Below are 15,850 nucleotides of genomic sequence, written 5' to 3'. Positions count from 1 at the left end.
GTATGGTACATGTTTCGCCTGGCATAGCAGGCATCATCAACCATTAATTCTCCCTTTTCCGGCATAAGTTACGTCACTCTGGGTGCTCTAGCTTTATATCTTTGATTTCCGGATACTAACAGTAACTTCCGTCCTCAAATCATTGCAGGGCAAACAGCAGTTAAAGGAGTTCTCAAGTGATCACTTTTCTTGTATATGAACAAAACAAAACAAATTAATTGGACTGAAACAAATAAAAGCAATGTTTCCAGACATTAAATAGTTATATCTCTGACCGGGAAATTCTATTCTGTGCTTTCCCATTTTTACCCCAATATATTAACTGAATTAAATTTCCAATTACAAGTAATGTATGACATGTTTAGCCTATTTTGTCAACTTCTGAACAGTTTAAATGTCCAATGTTGTCAAAAAACTGAGTGTGTAATGGTAGCATTAAATAGCCAAAGAAGCAACATAAGTAAAAATGTATAGACTACATCCACAGAAGCCAACTGTTGGTACATTCTGCTGCAGTGAATTTGCCCAAATTAAAATGCTGTTGTCTACCATTATTAATTGTAATGCCGTACAATGCTCAGAAAAGATTAAGCCTTTGAATCCCTCACCAATAATGTCAGGGATCAGATAATCATCACTGCATTGTGTTCTAAGCCCATAAGAAGTTCAACTGTTCACACATACCTCCGTAGGCTGAGACTGGCTGATGGACACAGTAGATGAGCTGGCAACGTTCTTGCTCGGAGACTGACGCGAAGCAACAGAACCGTCCCCATCGTTGCCACCCTGACCTTCGTCCGCAGTCTCCTGGATAAGACATACAACGCTATCATTCCGTACACAAGCACTAAATAAGTCTAACAGATTTCTGTCAAGATTATCTCGACGTCTTACCGTAGCTGAACTGTCGTAGTCCGCCTGCTGTCCCTGAGCCTGAGGTCTCGCTTCTCCGCTGCTAGATGCCACGTTGCTGCTGGTATTGCCGCTACCATTCGTCACAACTGCAGGAGTCATCTCGTGATCGTTCACCTTAACGGATGCACCTTCAGCCGGAGGAACGGCATTAGCCTCTGCCTTGTCTGCAAGTCAACCAAAGGTTCAGAATTCCACAACTTGAGCACCATTACCCACATAAGGAAGGGTACGACAGAAAGAAAATAACTCAGTGGGGCAGTATCCCCTGCCTGTCGTAAGAGGCGACTAATAGGGCCCCCCCAGAACTATTAAATAGGGAATGCGGGATGGTGACCAGAAGGCCCTAAGCCGAGTCATGGCGTTGCTTGCACTTGAAGCTCCTCACTTTCATCTACCCTATCCAACCTACCTTGGTCCACTCTTGTTCTTTTCCGACCCCAACACTATTAGGTTCTGAGGGCTAGGAAGTCTTCGTGGCCCTTGTCATTCTTTGACCGATACCTTCATTTCTTGAAGTGTCGGACTCCTTCCATTTTCCCCCTTTGATTAGTGTTATATAGAGGATGGCTGCCTATTTCTACTTCCTCTTAAAACAATGAACACCACGACCTTACATTACAATGTAAACAGTCTCCGTTCTGAATGAAAAATCAAAAGACCTTCCATTGAGATTCAGGAACAAGAATTCTAAAGGATCTTACTTCCTTTATTACTGAGCCTACTCTTTGAAAATGAAGCTCGAAGTACATTCACATTCCCCCACACTGGTTCCCAACATGGACTGTTTCTAATATTGTATAAGTAGGAAGAGCATTTTCTTCTTTTCAGATTTGAATTAATAAAGTACCAGAACAAGCTTAATGCAAGTCTGGATTTAAGACTGAATGATGTATCTTTTGAGCCTCATTTCAAGCAACTGCAAGCTCATCAATGTCTCAATCAGCTAGTGACTTCTGAGAAAAAACAATAATATTATAAGCAAATTAAAAGCTTGTTAAATACAGTGGAACCACGATTCATTATTTTCAGCAGGATAGTGAAAAAAAAAAAAAAGAAGATAGATGTGGGAAACACCCATTATAAAGCAATTGCACATATACTTAAAAATGAAGCACAAATAATTATAGATGCGTTTAAAACTCATAGTGGTAAATAATGTAATGATTAAAAAAAAAATACAACGGTAGGCCTACACATTTTAAACCTTCACATTTCTTGCGAAAACAGTGCTTTCTTTTAAGTCATTAATTAAAGTTTGGCTGTGGGAAATACCAGTTATAAAACACATAATACTTGCACATATACTGTAATATTATAGATGCACTTAACACATAATGATAAACAAAATACTGGTAACGATAAAAAACATTACAGTACACATTTTATACATTCACACCTCTTGTAAAAAATACATACAGTACTTTATTTTTACATCCTATGCAAAAATCCTTAATAGACGTTTCCTTTTTGGCCTGATTACGTTTCACACGAAACAATGCACTGTCAATAGCATGAGCGTAAATGTAGGCTCAAAGTGTTTCGAATCCACTCTGAGCTTCGGGAAAGTTCGATAGTAGTTCGACTTTGTCTTCATTCTCGTCCCATAACACACATTCGCCAGTTGACTGTATGGTATTGCCACAACACGTGAGCAGTTCACTGTCTACTGACACATACATATAAAAAATTTCATGTCCTTCATGCCCAGCTTTTCGCAATCATCACACATAGATTTCTCATCAACACCGTCAACATATTCGACACTTTTGTAGCCACACTTTTGGAAACAGTTATAAATTGCAACTGGTGTGATCTCATACCAAGGTGACATTATGAAATGAATTGCCTTCAGGTTGTTTATTTTTATTTCTGCTCTCTTTTCATTGTCCATGAGACACACAGCCCCTCTTTGCACTAGCTGCTTCCTGTAAGACTGCTAGACATTTTCTAATGCCTGCTAGTAGTATTTGGGAGGGGAGAGGGAGTAACACAATTCTTTATGTTACGAAGGAATGCAAGGTCCTTTGGATGGGCAGCACAGTTGTCTATAAAACAGAATCATCTTCCTCCCAAGTCCCCACAGAAGTGCCCAGCCCGCAAAGAAATCTTACAAAATCAAGCAACATGGCGGGACTTGGGCGATGTCAAAGCATGCCTCGGTGGAAGAGAGATGGGACAGGGCAGTGTGTGTATCGATACAACAATCAATAAGGGGTTTAGAGTTTGTTGGACTGAAATTAATCAACAATACATCCAGGTAAAACAATCCTTCGAAGAATGAGAAATCAACTTTTCTAAAAACCCAGATTGTATTGGATGTTCTCGGTACTGAAAATTATGCATATATGCATTATCATTATAGACTGTTATGCCTTTCAGCATTCAGTCCGCACGCCTCTGTGAATTTACTAAACGTTGCCATAATCCTTGATTTGCAATGAGTGTTGTGGTCTCATTTAGTTCTATACCTCTTAACCTTAAATCGTTAGAAACTGAGTCTAACCATCGTCGTCTTGGTCTACCTCTACTTCTCTTACCCTCCATAACAGAGTCCATTATTCTCCCAGGTAACCTATCCTCCTCCATTCGCCTCACATGACCCCACCACCGAAGCCGGTTTATGCGTACAGCTTCGTCCATCGAGCTCATTCCTAAATTAGCCTTTATCTCCTCATTCCGAGTACCGTCCTGCCATTGTTCTCACCTGTTTGTACCAGCAATCATTCTTGCTACTTTCATGTCTGTTACTTCTAACTTATGAATAAGATATCCTGACTCCACCCTGCTTTCACTCCCGTACAGCAAAGTTGGTCTGAGAACAGACCGATGTAAAGACAGTTTTGTCTGCGAGCTGACTTCCTTCTTACAGAATACTGTTGATCGCAACTGCGAGCTCACTGCAACATGGTGTTAGAAAATGATTCAACTGGTAACTTCTAAACATTTTTGAAACACTTTGGTTTCTGAAACTTTTCTATAACAATAGGTTGGATCTATCACTGTTATAACACAAAAGAAGTGTAATACGATCTTTGATTCTTTTCCCAACGTAACACGACTCTCCTCTGACTGTTAGTGTACAATCAGGAAGACAATTATAAGAGAGGCCCATTTCATCTGCATTATAAATGTGTCTGGGTTCGTATCCCTCAAGCAGCACTGGCATGTTTTCCAACATACAATAGAGGGAAATTTGATTGATCCACCTTTTTTCAACACATAATATGTTGTTAATATGATCACAACATTTTTTATTCAGTACCGGTTTCGGTGCCTATGGACACCATCATCAGCTGAAAAAGGTCTTATGAACAAAGATATAAAAGTATGTAGTACATATAATAGACGCTTAGTAATAAGTGACATTAATAGGATGAAGTAAAAATACAATGCTTCAAAGAATATAAACAAGTTATGAAAGTGAAGATATTAACAAATGTTTAAAGACTTGATCACTTTGGAATGGTTAAAAAGTCTCAAGCGTAGCACTGCTAAACACTAGGTGAAAATAAAACATGGGCATCCAAAAACTGACGTAGTATGCAGTCCTTCCACGGAGTATTGATAATAAAGTAACATAAATAAGTTTGATGGTAACTTGCAACATCAACTCATAAAAAGGAGTCGTCATTTATGAGGTACTCAAAGAAGTGGATCATAATGCAGGCAAAGAGCAAGTAGATATATGGCCAGAAAGTTCTCGATCCAATTCGGAACCTGAAGTATGAAAAGAAAGTTAAGAGTTAAAATGAGATATTGGAAACAGGGCAAAACACTATAAAGTTAAGTACGAGACTCACTTCGAATGGTCTGATGTATGCGTGGAGAGTGGCAAGGACCAAGTGCTAGAGTTTGCTAGAAGCATAGAACATCGTTAAGGGGGGGAAAGGTGTGGGTCAAGAAGGGTGAGAGGAGGGGTGATGGAGGGGGCGGAGCCAGGTGGGCATGGTAGGGAAGGATAACGTGATAACGTGTGATGTATAATCTGAAAAAAGAAGCTGTTTTTAGGGAGTTTAACACTGCTGAGAACTGAAATAAGAGAATCAAATAAAATTCTGGGTTTTTCGGAAATGTCGTTCAAGTTGAGATTAGGATTGAAGTATTGGTCTATATGTATGCAACAGGCTTCCGTGATATCTAGTAGGGGGCCTTTGCTCAACGTGTCTAATATTGTTAAATCTTGATGTAATCCATTAAATTTGTGCTTATAATCTTGTATGTGCTGACCAATTGTGGAAAACCTATTGTATTTAATTGGATTGAGATGTTCAACATATCTAATCTTGAAGCTCCTGCTAGTTTGTCCTATATACGAACTGTTGCAGTCGCTGCACTGAAACCTATAAGCTCCTGACTGAGTAAGGGGGTCCGATTTGTAGACCAGGTTGGAATTGTGGAGAATATCCATACTGTTATTTCTGTTGTTGGTGCGGCAAGCAATATTGACGTTATGATTCTTGAATAGGTTGGTAACCCTGTAGATATTTTGACTGAATGTAAAAGTGGAGAATAGGCCTGGGATTATCTTTTATTTAGATTATGAGCTATGTCTGAATTTGTTGATAATACGTTCGATGAAACTTTTATTATAACCATTAAACCTGGCTATCGCACGTATAGTATTAAGTTCTTTATTTAGGTCTGCTTTTGACATTGGAATTTTGAACGCACAATCAACTAAGCTAGGGTAAGTAGCACATTTGTGGAAATACGGATGCATGGAATCTTGTTTTATTGTTGAGGCTGTATGGGTAGGTTTTCTGTATATTTTATAAGAGAATGAAGAAGGGAGTCTGATGATCATTATATCTAAGAAGTTGATAGAAGCATTAGTTTCTGAAACCAGTGTAAATTTGATATCAGGGTCTATGCTGTTGAGGTTTGAGAAGGTATTCAGTGCATAGACGAACTTAATATTGCAAAACTTATCATTCCTTTCAATAGCATTGTGCTCCAGAAAGTCTAAGTATATTTCTGCTAAGATGCCAGAGGTCGGTGATCCCATAGCCAAGCCGTTTTGCTTATAAATAACCTGTCAAATGTAAAATAATTATTATCCAGTAATAATTTTAAAACATACATAACAGACGCCCACCTAACTCCGCCCCCTCCACTCCCCCTTCCTGACCACCCCCCAACGATGTTCTATGCTTCTAATAAACTCTAGCACTTGCCCCTTACCACTCTCCACGCATACTTCAGGCCATTCGAGGTGAGTCTCATACTTAACTTTATAGTGTTTTGCCCTATTTCCAATATCTCATTTTAACTCTTAACTTTCTTTTCATACTTCAGGTTCCGAATTGGATCGAGAACTTTCTGGCCATATATCTACTTGCTCTTTGCCTGCAATATGATTGACTTCTTTGAGTACCTCATAAATGACGACTCCTTTTTATGAGTTGATGTTCCAAGCTACCATCAAACTTATGTTACTTTATTATCAATACTCTGTGGAAGGACTGCATCCTATGTCAGTTTTTAGATGTCCGTGTTTTTATTTTCGCCTAGTGTTTAGCAGTGCTACGCTTGAGACTTTTTAACCATTCCAAAGTGATCAAGTCTTTAAACATTTGTTAATATCTTCACTTTCATAACTTGTTTATATTCTTTGAAGCATTGTATTTTTACTTCATCCTATTAATGTCACATTACTAAGGGTCTATTATATGTACGACATACTTGTATATCTTTGTTCATACGACCTGTTTCAGCTGATGATGGTGTCCATACACACCGAAACCGGTACTGAATAAAAAATGTTGTGATCATATTAACAACATATTATGTATCAAAAAAAGTTGGATCAATCAAATTTCCCTCTATTTTATGTTATCTCCTTTCAATACGGACCAGATATGAAGTCTTTAATGTTTTCCAACCACAGTTCCATACCTTATATAACTATAGCAGCACTCTTGCTTGCTAACTTTTTATACACAAGCCCGTACCGCTGAGAAATTCATGATCTTCATCCTGCGACATTGAGGGCTTTCTCTCGTAAGATGCTGCCATCCTCAGGAATGCCATACGCTCGGGCTTGTTGATACCAGGAAAAGAGTACAACCTCCAAGTAGCTGTATGTAGATTCTTTCGCTAAATCCAGTCGATTGGCAATGTTGACCTCTTACCCGCAACTTTTTCAATATTTCAAAGTCTTCCGAGGTTCTGACTTGCCTAAAAGGTCAAGTCATTTGTAATTACGCAAAAAATTTGCAAAATATGACAATTCAATAACAACTATACATGGCAAATGCACACGCAAAGTGAAATACTGTACTGTAAGAACGCACGCTACATGCTTGCCTTTAATACTGCGGCTCGAAACTCTGGTAAAAGTAATGGTTTGGTTCGGAAAATGTCACAGCGATTAGTGGATTAGTGAAGCAACACGGCACAGCTCCGATGATGTGACGGCGGTTAGTCAAGCAACATGGCGTGCCTTGGACGATGCCACAACGCACCTCGAAATAACATCAGACAGGGGTGGGGGAAATATGGGACAGACTAGTGTGTTAATCGATACGACGATCGATTGGGGGCTTAGAGTTCATCGGGACTGAAATTAATGAACGACAGATCCGGGGAAAGCAAATACTTCAAAGAATGAGAAATTGAGTTTTTTAAACCCAGATTGTATTGTATATGTTCTTGGGATTGAAAATTATGAAAGGCAGATCGGAGTTCCGTGAACGAAGGAGCGAGGTTCCGCTGTGATTTTATCATTATTACCAATATCTAACACGAAGTTATATTATTTTCTATATTACAAATGTTGTACAATGAAATCTGTAGTTTTGTACATTTTCTCTCTCTCTCTCTGTGTGTGTGTGTGTGTGTGTGTGTGTGTGTGTGTGTGTGTGTGTGTGTGTGTGTGTGTGTGTGTGTGTGTGTGTGTGTGTGTGTGTGTGTGTGTGTGTGTGTGTGTGTGTGTGTGTGTGTGTGTGTGTGTGTGTGTGTGTGTGTGTGTGTGTGTGTGTGTGTGTGTGTGTGTGTGTGTGTGTGTGTGTGTGTGTGTGTGTGTGTGTGTGTGTGTGTGTGTGTGTGTGTGTGTGTGTGTGTGTGTGTGTGTGTGTGTGTGTGTGTGTGTGTGTGTGTGTGTGTGTGTGTGTGTGTGTGTGTGTGTGTGTGTGTGTGTGTGTGTGTGTGTGTGTGTGTGTGTGTGTGTGTGTGTGTGTGTGTGTGTGTGTGTGTGTGTGTGTGTGTGTGTGTGTGTGTGTGTGTGTGTGTGTGTGTGTGTGTGTGTGTGTGTGTGTGTGTGTGTGTGTGTGTGTGTGTGTGTGTGTGTGTGTGTGTGTGTGTGTGTGTGTGTGTGTGTGTAGTAATTTTCCTACTCGTCACTTCGTATCCACTATTTTATATTCAGATAGGCACTGACTGTACCGAGTGGAGTAGGTGCGTGCCAAGAACGAGCGGGTTCAAACCCCACCATCAGCCATCCTCAGAATGGTTTTCTGTTCTTTCGCATTTTACTTCCATGCAAATGCTGAGACAGTTCCTGTTAACAGGCCACAACCAATTCCTTCCAGCTTCTTACCCAATACGTAGGTGGTTTGAAAAGTTCTCGGAATGTACTAGAATTATCTTACCTCGGGGGAACTGCTTTTATTTTTCAACATAGTCTCCCTGTAGACTAATGCATTTGGTCCAGCGATGTTCCAATGCCTTGATCCCATCTCGAAAATGAGATTCCTCCAGGCCTGCAAAATACCTCTCCAATTCGGCAGTCAGTTCTTCCCTTGTAGGAAATCTCCGTCCACCGAGGAAAATTTTCAGCTTGGGGAATAGATGAAAGTCTGATGGTGCCAAATCACGTGAATAAGGTGGATGTGTCAACAATTCGTACCCCAGTTCATGAAGTTTTGCCATGGCAATAACACTTGTGGGCGGCGGAGCGTTGTCCTGATGAAAGATGACCTTTTTCCTTGCCAAACCAGGCCTTGTTTCGCGTATCTCTTTCTGTAGTTGGTCTAGGAGGTTTGCATAGTATTGCCCCGTAATTGTTTGGCCAGTAGGAAGATAATCTATCTATCAGCAGAATGCCTTTTGCATCTCAGAAAACTGAGGCCATGACCTTTCCGATCGAACGCACTGCCTTTGCTTTCTTTGGTGGTGGTGAAGCTTTGACTGCTGTTTTGTCTCTGGGGTATAGTAGTGTACCCAAGTTTCATCTGTAGTCACAAACTGGTGCAAAAAATCTTGTTGGTTGCACTGAAAACGGGCCAGACGTTGTTCGGACATTTCCAATCTGGTGCGTTTATTGTCCAGTGTCAAGAGCTGCGGCACCCATCTTGCGGATAATTTTTTCATACCCAATTCTTCAGTTAAAATATAATATACCTGTTCAGAAGACATCCCTTCAGCTTCAGCAATCTCCCCCACTTTCAGTCGACGATCCTCCTTGACCATTTTATGCACTTTTGTGATAAATTCTGGGGTCGTAACACTTCTTGGCCGTCCACTACGCGGATCATCATCCAAGCTCTCCCGACCAAATTTAAACTCGCTGGTCCACTTGGCAACAGTTGAAAATAAAGGAGCAGAGTCCCCCAGTGTGTTCTGAAAGTCGGCATGAATTTCCTTTGCTTTCATACCTTTCTTTACAAAGTATTTAATCACTGCTCGAATCTCAATTTTTTTTCCATTGTCACAAATCACTACGCAGGAACAACAACAAAGAGTCGTCACTACCACACTCCTGCAGCTAGAGCACTGACGCGCCACGTGTTCACTTATAAAGGATGTGGGATTATTGCGCGGGAACCTCGTTGCTCTAGCACTGACATCTAGCGGGGATTCCGAGAACTTTTCAAACCGTCCTCGTATCATTCACACTCATTCATGTCACCTTAATTAGCTCCTCAGCTGAAGTTGCAGTTCGGAAGGAAATATCATCTCATCCTCAACCCTGTATCAGGAAATGGGACTAAGAAGTGTTTAAAATCCAGGGGGTAAACAAGTATTAAAAGGACAAGAGGATGCACCTATTGCCATAAACACCACCATAGCCCATACACGTACCGTGTATAAGCTCCCCCTCTGCTCTCAAAATTAAAATAGTTGTAGACATAATCTAATTGATTTAACAAACCCAGTTCTTGTTCCTTGTTCACACAACACTGTGGACTTCATTCATAATTTATATTCTGTGAGACTGGAGCACAACGTAGGCTGCCTCAATGTTTAACTCTACCAGACTGCTAAGCAATGGATCTCTGCTGGGAGACCTATGGCTGAGTTTTAATGAATTTTGTCAGGTGAACACCAAATGTGTCACCAGAAATCTTTTACTTGCCAAAATCGTACACCGTGCACCGTCCAATGAAATTTCTTCAGCCCTTCAAACTCTGATCACCGCTATCAGGTTTGAGTCCAGCACTCTACGCCTGATCCACAGAGAGAGCACGTCAGATTACACAAACTCACCTGATTGTTCTCGTGTTGTGGGGGAGGAAGCACTGTCTGTGTCGCTGTTGTCTATCTGCATGCCTGTCACCTCGTCACAAGACGATGTACTTGAGCCAGACTCCTCCTCGTCAGTTACTGTAGGCTTTCGCTCCTCGCCCAGATGGTTCTGAAAGTGAGAAATTCAACCTATGTTACACTGCAAAAGAAACAGACTAGAAGACATACAAGCATTTCCACTTTGAAATAAACAAATGAATTTTACACCAAAAAATTTCTGAATGCAACCATCACTGCTACATTATTACATAGCACCTGAAGATGATATTTTGTATTGATATGTTTGTCCAAGGGTAAGAAACAATATCATGTACCATGGTATGGTCTTGCATAGTGAAATATATCTTTGAATATTTATTTGTCCAGTAAAACTGTGTAGTAGTACTATGCTAGGTAAGTGGTAAGCAGTGCTTAGGGTGATTTGTAGAGAATGTTATCATGTAAAGTTGTTTTAAAACATACTGTACGAGTTAACTAGCCAACACATCTCTTTGATAATGTACTTTTTCCTCTCTCGAGGAAGTCAATACACACCTTGTTGTACTCTTGCACGAGGAGGTCTAGACCCAACTTCTTGCGGTAGTTGAAGTAGAAGTTCTTGCACTGGTGTTGAGTTTTCGTGCTGCCCACCCGCTCTGCCACCTTGCTCCAGTTCATACCATGCTCTCTTAGAGCCCTCTTCATCACTTCTGTCTCTTCTTCTGTCCATCGCAGCTGTGGTTGTCCTCCACCTTCATCCTCTGGACAGATGCTACCATCCTGAAGGTGAGGTGCAAGTCGCCGAGAGATCCGGTTGAAACAAGCTGAGCAACACTTGCTCACATTTGGAGGTATTTCTACAGAAATAAGAACCTACATCATTACAGAGTCAAACCCAACATCATAGTTCATGGCACAACAAGGAAGAGATTTACTCACGGAATTCAGCAACGACTGGGTCCCGCACCTCTGCGGGCAGCTCCATCCATCTGCCCGGCAGAGGTCTCAGCCGTTTCACCCTTCCTTTGGCGTTGGGGCATGTTGGCAGTGGGCACTGAGTGTATCGACTCCTGACCGCCTTACAGCGACATGTATTGCACACCCGAGCTCCGGCAGGTACCTGGTCCTCCCGCAACCCATACTGTGCAGCATGAGAGTGGGGCAAAGGTCGAGACTGCAGGAACTGTTCCAGAGTCGTTTTGCACACTGCACACGGGTGGACGCCTCCCTTTTCTGAAACAAAAAACACATACTTAAAAATACCATACCATGAAACTAGCAACACTTCACAGAAGAGTTCTATGTACCAGTATGTTACCGATTGTATAAACTTACAAGTTCTTTGTGGAATATTAACTATCATGCACAGGTTCTGTCGTTCTTCACTCTTCCATTCTCAGCTTTTGCACCTTTTGTCAGGCCAAGGTCAATATTATAGAACTTCTTATTTCTATCTTCAAAGTATATTTTCCTCTTGGGTTATTTATTATGAAAACTTTCATAAATATATTACATAGGGCACTACAGTAGCCCAAGTTGCCATTACAGTAGTAACGTATCTAACCATTCGGGTTTATTAAACAGAATTAACTTCCTGAAAAACTTGCAAAGATCTTGCTTTGTTTCCTGAGAAGGAACCATACAAGTTCTAATAATACTGGAGTCAGAGTAATCTAAATGTACTAAGGGGGTACTACTGAAAGAAAGAAATATGCTAGACAAAATACAAGCAATAGGTAATTAATACTTTAAGGAAGACTAATCATGTTCAATGTAGACCAATTATGTTAATTAAATTGTTTGCTGATCAGTTTAGAATTAGTAAAAGTTACTTATACTCATTCTGCCATAAGAACTAACGCCAGTCCTAGACAGAAACTTGCCGTTTAGGATCACGGAGTTGTAGTAAATTCACAATAAAGCCGCAAATGCTCTATCAATTTAAATATATTACCTTCACTTAGTTGTTCATTAATTCATTGTACAAGAAAATTCACTGTCTTCATGTGAGTACAGAGCTGCAGCATTACAAAAGTGAAATAAATTCACTGTCTAATCTATAGCGTTTCACAATCCTCATTAAGCAACCATTATATCTTAAGTAGGGATTGAATTTGAGTGTTAGGAAACATTGAGATTATGCTCTAATGCTTGTTGTTTAAAGGGGCCTAACATCTAGGTCATCAGCTCCTAGAAATATTGAGATGGAGCCATGTAATTATTATTTAAAAAGAAGAATGAAGGTCTACCATATATGACCAAACATCTCTTTAAAAAAGCCACAAAATATCAAATCCTTATCACAAATAAATTGCTTACTTACTGCAATAACATTACTGTTTCAGTAAAAAAAGCAGGAAAAGAGAGAAAAGAAGTAACAGACAAGCCTTAGAAAAACAATGCACTAAGCTACGTACAAACAACCTACATGAATTATCACAATAAATTCAAAATTGCTCCAGTGTCACAAGTTTAACACACAATAAATTTTACAATGTGGGAACATATTGTTATTTATTATTATTATTATTATTATTATTATTTTTTGCCAGCAGTTTAATGTTGCATTCTTTCTTCTTGCTTCCAAATTTGGCCAACTGTGGACCACGTGAAACTTAATGCTTTCTGGCCAGTCTTCTTCCTTTTTCTTACGAGAACTACTTCATTCGTTCACTCCTTATTTTTCTCTGTTCCTCAAATATTAGAAATTTGGACCTGTTCTTCCGCTGCTCACCATGGAATTCTGGTTGCATTAATACATACAGGTCTCTCTCTACTAATGCAAAAAAATAAATTAAAAAATAATTAAAAAATTAATTTAAAAAATGAAATGGCGTATGGCTTTTAGTACCGGGAGTGTCCGAAGACATGTTCGGCTCACCAGGTGCAGGTCTTTTTATTTGACTCCCGTAGGCGACCTGCGCGTCGTGATGATGAAATGATGATGAAGACAGCACACACATCCAGCCCCCGTGTCAGCGAAATTAACCACTGATGGTTAAAATTCCCGACCTTATGGGGAATCGAACCCGGGACCCCTGTGACCAAAGGCCAGCACGCTAACAGTTTAGCCATGGAGCCGGACTTTACTAATGCAAAGATGGGAAGATAGCGACCATGGCTTTAACTAATGTACAATTCTGACATTTGTATGTAGTGAAATTTATTGGAAAACCATCCTGAGGGCTGCCGACCCAACTCTCTTTGTATTGCAAAGTATTTGTACCGCAATAATCAGAAAACAATATTCATCCTTTTTTGAAAGTTATGTTAATCTGTGAACCGAATATGCACAAAAACTCCTCAACCATTTCTTATGAAACTTTTGTCACTATTAAAATTGAAACATCCAGAATTCCCATACACTTTATTTTATCTTCATAATATTGTTTACAATTTGTTTTACGTCGCACCGACACAGATAGGTCTTACGGTGACGATGGGGTAGGAAACGTCTAGGTGTGGGAAGGAAGCGGCCGTGGCCTTAATTGAGGTACAGGTGTGAAAACGGGAAACCACGGAAAACCATATTCAGGGCTGCCGACAGTGAGGTTCAAACCCACTATCTCCCGGATGCAAGCTCACAGCAGCGCGCCCCTAACCGCACAGCGAACTCGCCTGGTCTTCATAAATGAAATAGGGTCAACCCCTTTTTTAACCTTGAGTCAGGCCGGTGAAAACGAACGAAGACCACCCAGATCCACTGTGCATATTTCATCACTTGCACCTGGGAGCCCAACCAGAAAGTTCATTTTGTTGGTTTCTTGTGTTTGGTACATTTAATTTTATTAATTTTATTAAGCTTTTTTTCCTTCTAGTTTTCAACTTTTGTGTCTTACTGTAGCTGTCTATGTGATTGTAGGTAAATTTTAATACTGTGTTAGTATTAGTCACCTCTTCTATCTGGACATTGTCCTTTCCTTGTAACCAACAATGTTTACATACTGCTGAATAAATACTTCTGCTTTCTGTAGATCCTCGCATACACGTAAGTCACTGTCACTGCCTTCAGCTCTCCAGTGACAGGCAATTAGAGAATAAAACTAAGAATAGCAAGTAACAGTTGCAGCTCGTGAGCTTTGAGACTACGCCCTTCATGTATCTCAATATTTTGGGACAAATCTATTCCAGTTTTGGCCCAACTGCTATCCCCCTGTATGAAAATCAAACACAGAAAGCAGTACATTATGCTACAAGCCGCAAACCAGGCTTTTCCCTCATATACTGTACATCACTTCTGAATGTCTGGTCGAATCGGTTAAGGCGGGCTCGATTCCCCGCCAGGGAATTTCTATGTCCGATTGGAAAGGTGCTGATTTCTTGGGCACTTTGGTGGCCCAGTTCTGAGCCCTCGCAGAACAGTCAGAATGACATCACTCCAAAAGCAATAGAAACTGTACACGACACAACTCTTAGTTAATTAGTTTCCTGATGGACGATGGTCCTTTTTATACTTTTTGTAAACAAATATTGCGCTTGTTGCCCTCTCGTTGTGGTCCGAGAGTAAAGGCTATGTGATAATTGTCGGGGGCATCAAAAACGTTCAATTGCCACTCATTAAACATGTACATTACAATTATTTTTACGTTAATTAAAAGATGGGGAGAGGCTGCACATTGTTTGAATTGGCGAGGCCCATGAAGGATACAGGAAGCACCTTTTCCCCTGTTCGCGCAATGCGAGGCTAATACGACGAACTCATTCAGCCACTGTGCCGTTTTCACGAATTCGCAGGAAGTCGCGAAACGTATTCTAAGGAAATCATAAGCAAGAAACAGATATCAACTTGACAATAGAAACTCTTTATCCGCGTTCGTCAGTGACGTTTGCGGCATTAAAACAACTAGGTTATAAAATCAAAGAACGGTTTTACAATTTCAAAATTAAGATTATGAACAAGAAATAAAACGACAACACTAGCTATTTTAACGATATGAACCAACTTCTCGTATTCAGGCATATACCCTCGGTTAAAACGTGTCCGAAATCTGTTCACCAAAGGGTGGTGATAGCGTGAAGACTTCCGATCATCGGGAAAAGAGCTGGCAAGCTGTACGCAAATGAGAGAAGCCTACCGTGATAATTGATCTAAACATATAAACCCTTCGTTTCGATACGCATTTTTAATAGACGTTGAGAGTCCTCCGGCAGCAACATGTCACGTCTTATTCACAAACGACCACCGGGCACCCTTGCGAACGAGAAAAACTACGTGTGTGCCTGACAGAATATATGAATACATGTAGAGAAGTAACTATTTCTGGTCAGGGGGTGTTGGCTAGGGCAGGTGTACTCCCTAAGGGTAGTTCATTCATTTCAATCACACTGTCCATACGTGACTTGATTAATGAGTAGAACTCGCGCACACATGGGGCCCAGCACAGTCCACTGTACATCATATGTCAGAGAACGTGTGTGACAGGCACCACAACAATTACTGGAATAAATCAACCACACCGCAGCTGTCTTTCTTACTTACACCAGCACAACT

General features: G+C 40.5%; 1 protein-coding gene across 5 annotated transcripts in view; it reads right to left on the bottom strand.

Moving 5' to 3' along the window:
• Positions 1-15,850, bottom strand: part of Smr (Smrter) — a 657,953-nt gene that overhangs the window by 64,365 nt on the left and 577,738 nt on the right. For 4 of the 5 annotated variants that reach the window (XM_067159726.2, XM_067159722.2, XM_067159724.2 and 1 more), the window contains exons 12-16: positions 11,299-11,592; positions 10,915-11,216; positions 10,342-10,489; positions 895-1,079; positions 685-807 (exon numbers count right to left, since the gene is read on the bottom strand). In XM_067159726.2, coding sequence (XP_067015827.2) covers positions 685-807; positions 895-1,079; positions 10,342-10,489; positions 10,915-11,216; positions 11,299-11,592 — 1,052 coding nt within the window. The remainder of the gene's footprint in view (positions 1-684; positions 808-894; positions 1,080-10,341; positions 10,490-10,914; positions 11,217-11,298; positions 11,593-15,850) is intronic. The other variant, XM_067159723.2, reaches the window with a different exon arrangement.

The sequence above is a fragment of the Anabrus simplex genome, chromosome X, assembly GCF_040414725.1.
Source record: "Anabrus simplex isolate iqAnaSimp1 chromosome X, ASM4041472v1, whole genome shotgun sequence".
Lineage (NCBI taxonomy): Eukaryota > Metazoa > Arthropoda > Insecta > Orthoptera > Tettigoniidae > Anabrus > Anabrus simplex.
The sequence above is the reverse complement of the archived record's forward strand: the minus strand, read 5'-3'. Positions and strand labels throughout refer to the sequence as shown.